The 16154-nt window shown below is 40.5% G+C and overlaps 2 protein-coding genes across 4 annotated transcripts in view; one reads left to right on the forward strand and one right to left on the reverse strand.

Moving 5' to 3' along the window:
* Nucleotides 1-1469, reverse strand: part of sbno2b (strawberry notch homolog 2b) — a 57675-nt gene extending 56206 nt beyond the window's left edge. For all 3 annotated transcript variants that reach the window (XM_069679425.1, XM_069679424.1, XM_069679423.1), the window contains exon 1: nucleotides 1331-1469. The gene's annotated coding sequence lies outside the window, so the exon portion shown is untranslated. The remainder of the gene's footprint in view (nucleotides 1-1330) is intronic.
* tm6sf2b (transmembrane 6 superfamily member 2b) lies at nucleotides 603-14811 on the forward strand. Its single transcript, XM_069679428.1, has 11 exons — nucleotides 603-627; nucleotides 4652-4778; nucleotides 6532-6635; nucleotides 8946-9043; nucleotides 9166-9269; nucleotides 9814-9896; nucleotides 10333-10457; nucleotides 11341-11442; nucleotides 11999-12091; nucleotides 13765-13884; nucleotides 14485-14811. Exons 2-11 carry the CDS (start codon nucleotides 4699-4701, stop codon nucleotides 14719-14721), a joined length of 1146 nt encoding a protein of 381 aa, XP_069535529.1. The 5' UTR covers nucleotides 603-627; nucleotides 4652-4698; the 3' UTR covers nucleotides 14722-14811.
* Nucleotides 14812-16154: the final 1343 nt, after the last annotated feature.

Here is a 16154-nt window from a genome sequence, read left to right on the forward strand (position 1 = left end):
TCCATAACTGTATTTATAAAGAAGTCACATAATGCTGGAATAATATAGATAGATTTGGCAATCATTAAATAAGCTGATGTATACACAGCTCCAACACTGTATGATTCAAGGAGAACAATTTGGGGTTGCATACAATACAATACAGCTCCCTTTACACCACTGCCTGCGTAGCCGACAAAGTTTGCTAAGACCTGACGTTACAACTACTACTACTTTACACTTCTTTAAATCTGTATATTACGTGGCAGAGAGAAACTGTGGCTATATCCCTGAAAACATTGGGAGACCTACATTTATTTCCTCATAACTCTGGGTACCCTGAGATTATACTGTATGATTACATTCGCGTTCAGCATCAGCTAATATTTTCTCGTGTAAGAAAGTATACATTATAGTACAAATGTAGTTCAGCATTAACTGTGTATAACGGTTTCACAGAATCAATACGACTAAATGTTGCTTTCTCTGAAAAAGGTACAGAGGCACACTAGTCTCCGCTAAGCACAAAGAAAGGCAGCCAAAGCTGTAACGTTACGTTACTGCCACTACTGTTAGCTTGTCGAACGACATACGGTGACTTTAAAATGCCTTAGCGACAAAGCTAACGATGACTACGAAGCATTTAAGGTTTGTCCGCTTCAATGTGTCGATAAATGATGTTAGACGGCAAGTTATATGCAAGACGCCACGCTAGATTGCCAAAACCAAGCATACGTTGGGTAGCTAATTGTGCTAGCAGGGTTAGCATAGCTGATAGCCGTTTTCTGACTTTGGGTATGTTCGTTTTGTACGCTGCCCGAACGTATTAATGGAATAAGGTTACTTTCTTTAGTGCCTAAGAAAAGCTTGGATCATTCTCCGACACTGGGGAGAAATGTTTAGTTTGCCTGGCAAGCACATGACGACAATGTTACTCTTCAAAAAGAAAAGTTGACACAGTTTTCTTTGTTGACCAACATAACTTGCTCTTTAGCATCGAAGCTACAGCTCATTACTACAAAGCGTTAACTGGTGCTAGCTAGCTTAGTTAGCTGTTAGCCTTTCTTAACTGTAGCATCGTAATGGCGAGATATCAACATTAAAAACGTTACGTCTATTCATATTTGCTACAACCATCATAGCTTTCCTTTCTTTTAACTTATTCCGAGTGTACCGAAAAAGTCTCCTAGGACCCATGATAACGTTTAACTCAAGGCAACCGCTTCACCGCCGGCGTAGCCCGTCATCAAAAACATGCGCGCCTAGGAGAGGCTTCCCAAAACGCATCTTGTTATAAGGCAACTGCCGATGTGTCGCCAGCCTTTTCACAATAACCTCGGATTACACTTACCGTTAATGTGTTACTTATTCTCAATTCGAACCCCAGGAACACCGGCTGTTTTAGAGCGAAGACTCGCGTCAAAGTCACAGAAATAAGGAATTTTATCCAACTTGTTCTTCTTAGTTGTTTTCTCCACTTCCTGATTGAGACGGTGCCATTTTGAAAAACGAAAAAATATTTCCGCCGCTGTCGTCACGCGCACTGCCGCTTAATGATCGCGAGCAGAAAACAGCAAGGCCATAATAGTTCATCTTAGTGATCTTTTGCACACCTGTACCAGTGCTTCAAGTTAGGATAAATAAATAGGTGATGGCATATTAGACTTTATTGCTAGTTACAGCGCGGTTATTAATGTTAATCACAACAATAATAAACTAATGACGGTAATAAAAAAATAATACAGGATTATATTAAATGTTTTTTATTTGACTTTAAAAAAAGATCTATTGTTACATGTTGACATTATCTGATAGACAGTAATGTTAATAAAACTCTTATCCACAATGTAAATTCTAGGCAAACATAGATTTGGCTGGTATGTTTAAGATCCATTAGGCTACAGTTGAAGTTAACCATTTAACAGTAGCATTTATAATAATTATACTCCTCAAACAAATTGAAAGAAGAAGAGGTGGTAATGAGGTTTTGCTTTTTGCTTTTTTTCTTTCCAACCTCCCGCTCGCTCAAATCAAAGATGACTCAGAAAACAAACATTACACAGCTGCCCAAATAAATGGACACAAAAACACAAACAACAAAACATACACAATAAATTAAATTCATCAAATAGCTGTAGAGAATATATTACTGTAGAATTTAAATGGGATAAAATAGAGAGTAGGGAATATAATAAACATGGTATAAAATAAAAAAGACATGGACTACCATGTTGGTTGGCATTTACAATATTTTATAAGGGATGTGCCACTGAAACCAAATATGTTTCGCTTTTGTTTTGTACATTGTATTTTCATTTCAGCTAATCTCTTGGATCACTTCCCCACAGACAGTAATTGTATAAAAGTGTTTTTTATTTAAGATGCCAAATGGAGTACATGTTCATCTTCCTCCTGTAGGTCGCTGTCTCATTTTGGCATCCATCTGTCCATTTGACAATATTGAACGACAGAGCTGGAAGCGCTCCAGTTGTTTCCAGCAAACACAGTGCCACTGCCTTCCTGGTATAACAGTCCCCCCTTTTCCCAACAAAGGAGGGTGGTGGGAAGCAGGAGGGCGGTGTGTGTGTGTGGGCGCGCGTGTGTGTAATTCAAGGTGCTGTTAGTGAAAGATACTGGCAGGGTTGTCCTTTATTTTCCGTGTTTGATTTTGTTGTATTGTCTGTAGTCAGCAAGGTCCTGGTTGATGATACAGGATGTAAAGCAGAATAAATCCATCCTGGCACATTTCAGTTACACCTTTATAATGCATGTTATCTTCTCATTGACCATTGTTTCAGCTTAGAGTAACATTGCTCTTGATCTTTAGTAGCTTCACTCAGAATCAGAAACCTGTGATGTACACATTCAGTACTTCACGAGACAGTTCTGATACTAAATGGCAAGGAGTCTGCTTCTTTACTTTGAATATGGCGCACCCTTCTGGAATCAAACAGCAACAACTTGGTATGAAGTGAAAGCTATTTTGAAGTCATGGCTGAGAAGGAAAAGTAGTCTAAGAATATAAGCGTTTATTCCAGGGGCTGAAAAGACGCATCTCAGACAAAGATACTACAACGAGGATCTGACTCTATTGAACAGTTTTGATCATTCATGAAAAAGTCTGTCGGAGCAGCAGAGTGCTGTGCAGTGACTGTGTGTGTACCTGACAGGACTGTGGGAATGTTACAACTTCTCTTACAGCATTTGCTTACTCAGCTACCTTTTATCATGACTCATAGTTACTGTAAATACTCCATAACATGCAGAGTCAGTTTAGAGGAAAAGCAAGAAAGCACGCTGAAGTCTCTTCCTTTGTTTGAATCACTGATGAAGGCTTGATGCTGACGTGTAGGAGTTTGTTTGTCTACATCACCATGAGTAGTCGTTTTTCTTTGTTTTACTTGCCCCTGCTGTACTTTGTCCATATGTCACAAAAACAAATGCTAATAGAATAGCCACCAGGGGATCAGCAAACTGCAACTGTAAGGTGGCACAGCGTAAAACTACTTTCGGCCAATCATCTTTTTCAGTAAAAGGAACACACTACTGGAATGCACTACCATCAGAAATAAAAACACAAATTGATATGTAGACTTTTAATGAAAAGGTGAAACACTGGCTGAAACTAAATCAAACCTGTGACCACTAAAGTCGGATCATGCACACAGACACTTTCTATATGTGCCACTTTTAAAATGATTTTAAGGTGTATTTTTTTTTGTGTGTGTGTAATTTTAAAAAAGTTAAATACATTATAACGTATGAGAATGCAACTTAAGTATGTGCTCTAGTTAAAGATGACTTGTACTGACCTTTAAGTAGAAATGCCTCACCAGGGACAGGGGTTGCAAATTAGCCTCGGCTAGAAACCCTATGCAATACATATGTCTCATGTTACTGTAACCTGTCACAATGTCTTTGCATTGTCCCTGACAAATAAACTTAAAAAAATAAATAATAAATAAAAGGGTGTTTGTTACAAAACCAGAACATCTGCCTTGTTTGGTTATTTTAAAGTCACTAAAATGCAAAAATGTTCTTCTATAAATGGAATGTTTTCATATATTTATTCAGAGGGAATCATAAGAGGGAGAAAGAAAATCCAAGAGTAACCTAAAACAATTATTTCCAATCCCCCTTTGGTATGTGACCACTTATAGATAATATAATGCACTCTTACTCATACTAATCACATGACATTATAAGTATTTGCATAGACAGCACACAATGCACACATTTCATAAAACACAATATTAAGTGACCTGCAGAGAGGGAATAACTCGTGTGTTGCTTAAGTGGAATGTGGGCCTATTCTCTAATACGACTTATGTAAATCTCTGATAAAACCAAATTGCATAACTTGTTCCCCCAAAAGCTCCTTTGTCTCCACTTCATTATTTCCCCAGTAAAGGCCATGGGTGCCTCAGGCCAGTTGTAATTTGATTAATCCACAGAAAGGGTAGCCAGACGGTAAGAGCCTGCTCCGCTGCTTTACCATGCTATTCTCAACTCAGATTTTATTTTAATGACATTCATATCATTTAATTTACTTACTAGATGTATTTCATTCGTTCATGTCCTTACTAATATATTGTTGTCTTATAATATTTGGAAACTTGATTTGACGAAACATTGATCCTGTTGCTGTTTACTGCCTGTGTTTTATTTTCAGCATCGCTGTGGATTCTGTGGGAGGGAGGCTGCACAGATTTGGAAGAGATGGAGACCTTAGTCTTTATATTTTCGTTTTCCGCCCTTGGCATCCTTTATGCCATGAACACCAACCCAGTGTTACAAGAGTAAGTCATAACATTTTTTTCATTTTTTATCCCTCACTTTCCACATACCTTTATGTTATACAGAAACTGTATAGTTCAATTCTTTTCTGATTTGACAGAAAAGCTGTGCATTATAGACAAATATGTATTATGTTTTGTATCTTGCAAATTTAAACTGTTACAATGAACAACAAAATAACAGCAGTATAAATGTATAGTGCAGGTGATCCTTGCTTTCTAATGGGATAACAGGCAGTATACTTTACCACCACTAGAGCACACTGTAAGCCTAACACTTCAGGTATATTTCTGTTGACTGTAACTACTTCTAAATCCTTGACAATGTTGAGCACGACTAAATCTATGATTTTATTTTGCAATTGTATTTTTACTTGTGCAATTAGTGAAATGATCAAGCCTGACCTTTGTTGTAGTGGCAAGAGAAAAAACATGCAGCTATAAGAAGGCAAAGTGGCTGCCTATTTGTGGAAAATAATCTAGATAGTATCTATTTTAAGCTGAAAGGGATCATTGTATTATTCAAAGCTTTTTTCCATGGTAATTGGGATACTGCCTTTATAGTATTGTCCACAGATGATGATTGCATAGGCTAATAAACAGAGCTACATGTTTGTTTGTTTTTTTACCACAATATATTTCTCATTTCTGACTTTTCTTCCCCTCCTGTGTGAATATCTCTGCAGGCTTGTTTTTTTTTGACCGTGTGGACATGGACAATCAATACAGACTGCACAGAACAGTTTGATAAATTGCTCTTGACATACGAAATGCCCGGTGCTCCTCCGCTCTGCAAACAAACAGTATTGTGTGCATAAATCTTCCTGTATGGTTGAATTGGAGAGGTAGCAGGGGAGCTTCCCTTTGCTCTCGCAGCATTTGTTTTCCTTCTCTGAGCCCACATCGTGAGTTTTTTCGAGGATGTAATGTTGTTTACTGCGAGATACCCTGTGCACATTAATCTTTTCCAGTGCAAAGCTGCCATACCTTTGACCAGCGAACAAGCAGGGCAGAGCTGGACTAACAGGGCCTGAGGTTGCTGCTGCCCACACCTTTGCCTGTGATTGATTACACCTTTTAAAGTTTAAGTTTTAATCCCCTGGTATGCTTAGCACCACAGCAACAGTATGGAGGTGGAATATTGTAAATATAAAGTTTAACAGGAGAAAGTTGTTGTAATTTATACTAAAAGTAAACTAAATGGAAGATATGGGAGAATTTGAAAACTCGATCAGACTTTTTTAAACATTTTATAAAGTTTGAAAAGTATTTTTCTACTAAAACTAAAACATACAAGCAACACAGAAACAACTTTTGTGTCTGTAATGTGTCAAACTCTCAACATCAATATAGGGTGAGATGAGGCTCCTGCTTGTGCTCAGTTTGTTTTAGCAAACTAATATGGCAGGAGATAAAAAGGGTAAATTCAATGACACACTGCCACCTTACCTGGAATCTGCAGGCACACAAACTAGCACACATGCAGCAGTGCCTCCATGCATCCATCAGACAGATTTCCCCTCACATATCTGCATTGACTCTCCCACTTCTAACAGAGGGTGCTGCATGACTTCCCATTCATCATCATTTTCTCATTTAGCACTGTGGAGAAGACTGGCACAACATCCATGGAGAAAGTAATTAGCAAAGGGAATGAAGCAGAAAATCAGACGGAGATGTCTGAAAGTGCAGAGTCAGCAGTGAGATTGCATTAAAACATAAACAACGTGTTGTTCTTCCTTCTCTTCCTTCACAGGCCCTTTGTGATCTTGGAGGTCGGCGTTGCCGTGCTGGTGGTCGTGTTTCTGTTTTACTTCCTCATCACTCGTGGCAACCCACCTAAAGACATCTTATTCTTTGGTAACTCACACAGTCATGTGCATTTCCCAACATGCCAATTATTTCCTGGTTCAGAGACTAATATACAGAGGATAATAGCGACCATGCATTGTGCTGCAGCCGACTCACACAAGACTCACACTTTCTCTTGCGACACACTGTCTTGGACTGAACACATGAATTGCGTTTTCTGTGATTTCACCTGATATGTTGAAAGCTGCTTAGACTGATCAGGCTCAGGACGAAGCTTAGGGAGACTTTTCTGAGGCATGACCGACCCAAAACCTCTGCATGCTAACGGCCTTCACAGCACATGTACTCATACTATTCTTATGTGGACTTGATTGATCTTCGAGAAGGGTGAACAGACTCGGCAGTTGTATTCAGTATGATCATGTGAGCAGTTTTCTCACAACTTCAGATAAGCGTATCTAAAGTAATTTGTGTCACATTGTTCTTTGTTAATGTGTATAGCTATCCGCCAAATATGGACCTCCCTTCAGCTGATTCCAGGAGGACAGAAACAAGATAATATCAGTGTTAGGAGGACCATAACAATGAGGACAAAGCTGTGGCAGGCTCTTCTCAATGATAGACACCCATAATCCCTGTGCTATCTCACCTGTTAGATACCAGAGAGATAAACCCGGATGTCCTGAGGATTACAGAGACACAGGAGAGACAAATGTGTGTGTGTGTGTGTGTAATGTGTGCATCGGTGTTCAACTAGTGTGTGAAGGACAGATTGGGAGGATTGTGATACAGCGCTTTAAGCCGTGGTATCTGCAGAGAGATGCCCGTGTCACAACACACAGCGTTTCACTTTATAATGACTTTCTGCAAAGTCCAGACAGAAAATCACTGCGATGGCTTTTAGAACTTTTCTATATGAACTGTTTCCAGCTTTAAATCACTGATTCAGGCATGTTTGTCCAACTCATACATGGATGATTATTTTTCAGATGCTCTGTTTCAGTCCATCCTAATTCTGTTTCAATACTACGACTCTCAATCGACAGTTAACATTGGAGTCATTTTGCATAATGAATGTCTCCGAACAGTCAAAGTGTGAACCGATTTAACCATGAATAAAGTCAAATGCCATTGCCTGGTACTGTTTATCCCACATGCTAGCTCTGCATGAGTGAGTATGGTGCATTTTTCCAGGGCTAGTAAAAGTCTAATTTGCAGGTTATCCATTAAAAATCCTTTCACAGTTCATCATGGACAGCAGAAGTTTCCTGTGTGTGCCAGAACTGGTTGTTTGTCTCCACAATTACATTGTGATATAAGAATTCATGCTTAAGCGCACACTGACGATTGCTTGTCAGGGTCCAGGCCAACGTGCATGTCCCATGATCCCCTGCTGAAGTCGCAAACATGCTATAACCAAGACATTTTAGTGTATTTATAGTACATTAATCTTGAAAAAGTATTAGATTACGTCTAAAGCCCATTATTTAATAATCCAGTCACCTATAAAGAAAGTCTGTGAATGTGGTGCATGTACAAAGGTTATGTTGTGACGTTTATGCAACTGATGTGGCAGAGCACGCTGTTCCTGTTATTCTAGTGCCAAAGTGTGGGTTTAAAGTACAAATTTAATGTCTTTCAGACGCCCATGCAGAGTTGAATCTTGGTTAAAAGAGTCTATATATGCTATTTTTCCTGCGGGGTCAGTGGTTTATAATTAATAGTATTAGTACGGCCCATGTGCCATTCATGCGCAGATGCTGAGCTCACCATGGACTTAATATAAATATGCCTCCAGCAAATCTTACTGCTGAAGACTTAATTTTCTCCTTAAGCTGTCCCAGAAATCAATGACTCCCAAGTTCAAGGAAAATATTTTCATCTGTAAAGTACTGAAGTTAAAAGCGGGGAAAAGATTAGGCTTTACATTGACATGAAGAACACATTAGGAGGTTCTCTGCACCTCCAGTCATTTTTTTTTTCAAAATCACTGTATGATTGTGTGTTTGAAAAAGCAGATTGAGTAATAACAGGAAGCCATGACACACTAAGCAGCTTTGTCAGCTTTTAACACACGTCATACAGAAAGACTGATTTTGAAAGTTCCATGAGTCCTGCAAGTTGTTTCCTGAGTCTGACGTTGATATTGTTTGGCAGGTGCCTCCCACCCACGCTCAACACTCGCACGCACACACACACACACACACACACACACACACACACACACACACACACACACACACACACACACGCAGACACACACTTGAAATAAAATGACTTCTAAATAAGGCGTACTTTCATGTCTACAGTCAGCTAGATGTTTTAATATCCCTGTTCTGTTCTGTCTTGTCTTTGCAGTTTTCGCTGAATTTTCCTTCACTTGCATCATTGACCTGACGAGTGCTTTGGAATATGACGGCCTTATCTCTGGCTTTATGGAATTCTACCAAAAGACGGTAGGTTTCTTATTGTCACATGTTTATGTCTGAGCCTGGACTTGAAAGATTATACATGTTACAATAAAAGGACACTAAATCCTTAATTTTAACCCCCTGTCTGTGTAACATCTATGATTCAGGGAGAGCCCTACCTGGGAACATCCTACGCCATCATGATGTGCTACTGGGACGGGATAGCTCACTTTATCATGTACCTGGTGATGATCAGCAGGATAACGGACAGGTGGGTGATGTCAAGTCGGTGCATTAATCTTCCTCTTCACATAATGTCTGCTTGGCCTCAAATAACTACACCTAGCAACCGCTGTTGAAGCTGTATAAATGTATCACTGAATGTAGCAGTAATACATTTAAGTCTGAGATTACTGTCTTACACAGCTCATGATAGCTTCATGAAAATGTTTTAACACTTAAGTCCCGTAGGTATATTTATCGCATGTATATTCAACACAATAGCCTGAATATAGCAGTATTTTTAAGAAAAGTCAGAGTCCTCTAGAGTGAGTCATAAAGTCAAGCTAGTGAGTTCAAGAGTTCAGAGCGAGCGCTGCCCCGGGGCAAGTGTTAGCATGTAAATGAAATCCTCTTTTAAGCAACGCAAGCTCACCACTGGGAGAAATTGTGTTCGGCCTCTGAAATACTCAAAATGATGGATGTGAAAGAAGTAGTACCACAAGAGGCATGTGTTACCTTCAAACATGGTCTACCCTCTACCTTACCTGCTATCTCTCCAAACAAATCATGCTCGATTTCCGTCTCTCTCCCAGGAAAGCGTACCGTACCATCGGCTTGTTCTGGGCCGGCTCTCTGTCTGCCAACATGAGTGTGTTCATTGCCGGGATAGTGGCAGGTGAGCCTCATCTTTAATTCCCCCTCTACCAGTCCCATGATGACGAGCTTTAATCAAGTGAACATCTGCACCGCCGTGTACCGTCAGTGTCACGGTTCAGCATGCCAACGAAATACACACACACACACACACACACACACACACACACCCCACTTGCCGCCTGCCGTCACAATCCAGAGAACAAAGCAAGGAAACTGACTTAAAGCATCTGTTGTTTCATTTCAAAGTGAATACATAAGTGTCACAAGATCAAACTTGTCTACAGGCAATGTGTTGTTGTCTCTGTTGTGTTATCATACACATACTGTTCTGCATGCCTTTGCCTGGAGTGCCCTGTGGGGGTTTTACTTGGAGGATTAATTATAAATTTACATTGAAACGTTTACAGTGTCTTTGCACAAGCAGATAAAAGTCTCTTCCTTTTTCTTCATGGCAGGAAAATATGGTTCAGAGATCCGTCCGGTCTTCTGGCTCAACTTTCTCTTCCTTATGATGCCTGTTTGGGGAGCCATCACGATATTTACCCGGCCCAAGGACAGACCGCTGATCGGTGGATACAATGTAAGTCTGACGCATGAATGGTTAGACCTTGAAATGAAAATGATGAGGTTAGAGAAGAAGTGTTTGCAGAATATATTTAATCAGAGAAACACACAGAGCTGTCCAGTTGAATATGATCCAGAACATGAGAGCTGACCGAGGGCAGTCAGTGAGGCGGTTCATATTCGTGAGTTGCTGTTATTTCCAGGGGTGCTGTCAGTGTGATGGCAGGAGTTTGTTCTCCGCTCTGCTGAATCTGAAAGATCAGTTTGTAAGCAAATGGAGCTACAATTTTTTAAACCAGTTTTCAGTATATGTTTGCAACTCCCTATCACATTATCATTTAGTAGACAGTGTGAAGGGTGACTCTCAAGCCCACAATTATCTCTTCTTTAATGGCCACACATTAGTCTTTAGCCTTAAGTGGTTTCAATTTAGCCTCAAGCCACCATGGCCTGTATTCAAACTCGAGTTAGCTTGGTCCTTGCTATGTCTTGGACTTGCTTTATTTTGATTTACTAATGAACAAACTATATGCTACTCGCCCAGCACCAAATGTGATATTTCATATATTCTCTGGGTCCTCAGTTCCAAAACATTGTAAGAGATAGGTAAGGGAAGTGGGTGGTTCAATTGCAGTGTTTCAATCCTAAATCAAGAGCGTGAGTCGAACCTGTGATCAATGCATTGAGGACTGTAGCCCCTGCAGTTACTGAATGAACTGGGTGATGATGATATGTCAGTGTTGTATATATCCGTTCACCCAAGTGGCCAATGCAGGTTTAAGAGCCATGTAAATCTGGAAAGAGAACCCAATCCTTTCCACTAATGAGACCAAGAGCTATGAAAGCATCTTCTCATTAACTAACTCTAAAATGTACATTGTGTTGGCCTCTCCCCACAGGCCATGCATGTTCAGACCATGAAGCTGATCTGGCGTCCCATGGACCTGATCCTGATAATGCTCCTCTTTGCTGCCATGGCCTTCACTGTCCTGAGAGGCCTGGTGAGTGTACCTTACATCCATGTTATACACGGAGAGAATAAAGAATGTGAAATTATATTTTTTAAAGTCATGTAGCCTTTTATCTTATTCATGTGGAGAGGTTTGTCCAGGGGAGAGTCAAGGATTTAAAAAGTGTTTGTTTATGAAGCAATATGTTCAGCTAATTGAGCCACATGGAATTGTATGTGTTTTTTGACGTAATTACTTTGCTGCACATTTCACATCCACAGCAGACCCCCTTAAGCCTCGCAATAATGAGATATATTGTATAAAAGCTGCAGTGTAACAAAGACAGTCTAATTAGTGAGTTTTCCAGGTGCTGGTAGTTGGATTTATGTTGAGCGAAGTCAATCTGCTAATTGTAGTTCCACAATCGCTGGACAGATTTCTGAGTGGTTTTAATCTTCTCATCCAACTCTTACCAACAAATGTCAAGTTATTTCATTTAAAAAGTGTCAGAGAAATGATCATATCTAGTGTAATTTGCTTTGTGAGGTGTTGTCAGATTTAACTGCATTACATTATGAGCTATTCCTCTTTGTGTTCCTCTCTGCAGGTGGCTTTGGACTCTCCCCTGGAAGCCTGCTCAGTCTACCTGAAGAACTATGAGCCCTACCTGAAGGATCCTGTGGGCTACCCCAGAGTTATGGTGGGTGTCTCCACACTCAGCCTGTGTGTGTCTGCCTCTGCAGCACCTGAACAGTCATTTCCAGCCTGTAAACACAACCAGCCACATAACAGACCCCTGCTTTCATGGATAGCAGTGTGAGCGTGCTGGAAGCTTGCCCTTATCGCCTCCACTCTTTTAGCTGATTACAAAGACATTTTTCGTCATTACAGCAACAATGAGCGAGGGCTCAGAGGCCGGTGCATCTTTGTCTCCCTTTATCCTTGGAGTAAGATGGCTAACAGATTATTACTGTCACTGGCGGTGCGTCTGATCTCCTTTTATTTTCTCCTTCTGACCTACCCGGCTGTGGGCTTTGTTGTGTTTTGTTCCGAGTACACAGCTTTGTCGATAGGTTACCCAAAGACCTTGTCGAGGGCTGCAGTCCAAGCACAATTGCGAGTCATTGATCAGACAGACGCACCGCACGCTGAGAACTTGATAAGCTAATCCCTCGCCCAAAGCCCCCCCATGAGCAGCCCACTGGGTGGGAGGAGAGTGTGTGTGCAGCATGTGAAAGTATGTGTTGTGTGCGCGTGCAGAGCATTGGTTTCTGGGTTCTTGTGTGTACGTGTGGGTGTGAAGAAATGAAATGAGCTTTGGTTTGTTGCACAGGGTCACACTGTTTCTGCAGAGACTGACCTCCTTATTCATTGATGCTGATGAACAATATGTGACAGATTACTGCGGCAGCACTTAAAAGACATCTCAACAAAAGACTGAAGGGCATATATGATTGGCTTTCGGGCCCGGGGCTGAACTCATTAGAATTCATCTAGAAGTCAGAGCGAGAATGAAAAGAAAGTGTTCATTGGAATAATTTGAGGGTTTTATAAAGTGGGAAAGTGGGCTTTCATGCACTAAATATTTAAAGTTGAAGGTCAAGGCTGCCTCTGTAATGATCCTGGTGTGGAAATAGGACTTTGAGCTGAGAGTGCAAATTTGAAGTACTCCAGTCCGGCACTCAAGAACGACTTAGAGCAAGTTTGACTTTGTTTGAGGATTTGCATTTTGTGAGAGCTCATTTGACTTCATGTGAGGGCTGAATGTTGTACCATTGACTTTACAACATTTATCTTATGACTGCCGCGACTAGTCACATTAAATTCAACATCAGGTTAGATTATATTGAGAAAAGGATGCACTGTTAGTTCGACATGTGGACCTTAGGACACCTGGAACTCGCACAACACGCTTAAATACATTTACCTTTGTTTGCTATGAATACTTGTGACCTAAGTTTGGCTTCAGTTTCCAAGCATTTATCCTCCCTGGTAGAACGGCTGTTGTGGAGCAAATAATGGGTGTATTAGCATAAGCAGCCTTCCTCTTTATTCAGTGCGAGGAGGTGAAGTGCAGCGTAGGCCAGAGTAGAGTGAGGATGTGTATTAACGATCTGCTGAGGTGTTGATCAGAGGCCAAAAACAACAAAGACTGTGAGTGATGAAGGGAAGTCTTTCCGCATTGTGTTCATGACCCAGACTTCCTATTCAATAGACAGTACACTGTAATATATACCAACTCACAGTTTATAACTATGCAACCACAGAGTGTATGTTAAATACAGATCAAATTCAAATTGAAGATAAAATATGTTATTTTTTTCTATAAACAGTTAACCGATTACTCACATGCTTTTGCATTTGTTTTCACAGATGCTTCACTTGCTCTTCTACGGACTGCCTCTGTTGGGTGCGTTTGCTTACGGCCTCCTTAAGCCCGGCTGCACATGGATGTCTGACTGGACTATGTTCTTTGCAGGAGCTGTGATCCAGGTAACATGAAGACAAACAGATGATAAGTGAATATGGTGTTGCATAATGAAGTGGGCTGCACTGACGGGTAGCTGCATTGAGTCTCTGATTGATTCAAGTTTTCATCAGCGGTTTATTGTCAGAACAAAGAGGTCACACTTGTCAAGGCTCATTGTGAGCTCTCATCTTGCTGATAATAACCTGGACCACATTTATTCTTTGAAGCATTTTTTCTGTACTAAACAATCTGGCTTTCTCTCATACTAGTGAGAGAAAGATAGGAACCATGAACCACCAGGAAACATTTGATTAAAGCCTTCTTTTACTTTTCATAAGAGGTTGTAGAGTCAATCCTTTTCAGCTTCTGAAGTTTGTGCAAATCCTGTGCAGTTTATCTACCTTTAAGGATCCCTTTCTGTAAGTTGATTCATGACTGTGGAAGAGGGACTCAAGGTTACACAGTCCCTTCAAGTTTCGCTCTTCAGTGTTTATGAAAAGAAACATTAGGTCATCGAATGACCTGCCATCTATAACAAAACAGACATAAGTAGAATATGTGCAGTATGCCGTATTTGTTTATGATTATGCAGGCTAACTTCTGTCTTGTTCCCTCTCCTCCAGTGCCAGTGGGCTCACATCGGAGGATCCCTCCACCCTCGTACCACAGCTCCGTATCGTATCCCCAGCGATACTCTCTGGTCCGTGCTGGCATTAAACCTTCTCTATGCAGCCACTCCCATCCTGGTGGCCATGCGGGTTTACAGTAACCCCTATTTCTTCCTTAAGATCGCCCCCTTTCCAGGGCAGACAGGTTTGCCCAACAGCGAGGAGAAAGACACCAAGTACAAAGACAAGTAGTCATTCTTCATCCTCTCTGACCTTTAGAGTTAATGACCTATCTAATTAGTTATGAAAAGCTGCTTTATTTCAACTGCCATGTTTCAAATTGCCAACACACAAGCTTATTTTACTCAACGTCCTCAGGTTAGCGATTATTAAAATGTTTTTATCCAACATTACTTATGCCATGCACACAGTGAAACAGCTGGTTGGTCGATATAGTTGGTTTGTACTGAAATGTTTTTAGCAAATTGTTGCCATCAATATTTTCAGACATTCAGGGTTCCCAGAGGATTAATCCCATTGACCTTTTAGGCCCCAATGTGGGGTTAACATTTTTGCTTTTATTGCCATGAGCTTGGTTATACTTTGGCTTTTCCTCTAGTGTAACCATGACATTGCCAATTGTGGTTCTGTGTAAAAAGTGCCAACAACTATTGTGTGGACTGCTTTGACATTTGGTTCAGACAATTACGCCCCCTGCTGGATGAATTCTAATACCTTTGGTCATCTTGTGACTTTGCCTTTTATAGCCCCATCATCAGGTCACTTTCATCATTACTTTCAATACTTTGGTTTGTGACCAAATACCTGCACAACAAATAACTTTTCCATTAGCCACAGCTGCTTGTGTAATGCGATATAGCAAACATTAGCAAACATGCTAAAGTAAAACGGTGACTATGGTAAACATAATGTCTGCTGATCAGAATGCTAGCAGCTCTGTCAGTGCAAATCAGGAATAGTACACAGGCAGGAAACTAATACTAATAGGAGGCTAATATAAAAGCAGATAAAAGGCTTTGTGTTTTCAGGGTTAGTGCTCAATGTTCTGTTTGAATATATTATTACAACCACTCTGTGTGCAAATCAGAGGCGTCTCTCTCTTTACAAGTAAAACAGTTGTTTCATAATAAATATTTAAAACCTGCAACCTGTTTCTCATTTATTCCCCTTACACTTGTTCCAACACCTCGGCTCTCTTACTCAAGATGTCACACAAAAACTAATTCTTGGCAGCAGCGGCTGGCTTTTCTGTACGACAAATGGTTATAAATGTAACAGAGCAAACTCCACGGCCCATAATGACGGAGCCAGAGGAGCTAACAAGGTCTGGAGAGGCGCTTGCGAAAATACGGCAGAGCATCTTCTGTGCATTCGACCCAATAGAGAAGTGCATGGCAGTTTTTTTTGCTGAAGTTTGTGAACACAGACGGTGAGAAACTGGACATGGATCTTTATGCTACCTACACCAAACTTTTTCAAAAGAAAACAGTGAGTAAAATAACAAGGCTGAGATTTTTTGTGTGTAGGTGAAGATGAGGGCAGTGAAAAGTTTAACAAAAGCTCCGTCCTACAAAATGCCAACAATGAAGATGTTCAGAGATTCAGAGATATTGACTGCTGGCTGATTGGCTGTGTCTTCTCTTAAATAATTCAAAAGCAGTAAT

Source organism: Semicossyphus pulcher, unplaced genomic scaffold, assembly GCF_022749685.1.
Source record: "Semicossyphus pulcher isolate SPU_LCO1_2020_fin unplaced genomic scaffold, fSemPul1.0.p SCAF_4, whole genome shotgun sequence".
Lineage (NCBI taxonomy): Eukaryota > Metazoa > Chordata > Actinopteri > Labriformes > Labridae > Semicossyphus > Semicossyphus pulcher.

What these genes read in the sequence shown, in the direction of transcription:
- tm6sf2b (XM_069679428.1), top strand. Translation starts at nt 4,699, where the DNA reads ATGGAGACCTTAGTCTTTATATTTTCGTTTTCCGCCCTTGGCATCCTT. An exon ending in TGGAATTCTACCAAAAGACG is followed by an intron (nt 9,044 to 9,165) that starts GTAGGTTTCTTA and finishes TCTATGATTCAG; the next exon opens with GGAGAGCCCTACCTGGGAAC. An exon ending in TCACTGTCCTGAGAGGCCTG is followed by an intron (nt 11,443 to 11,998) that starts GTGAGTGTACCT and finishes TCCTCTCTGCAG; the next exon opens with GTGGCTTTGGACTCTCCCCT.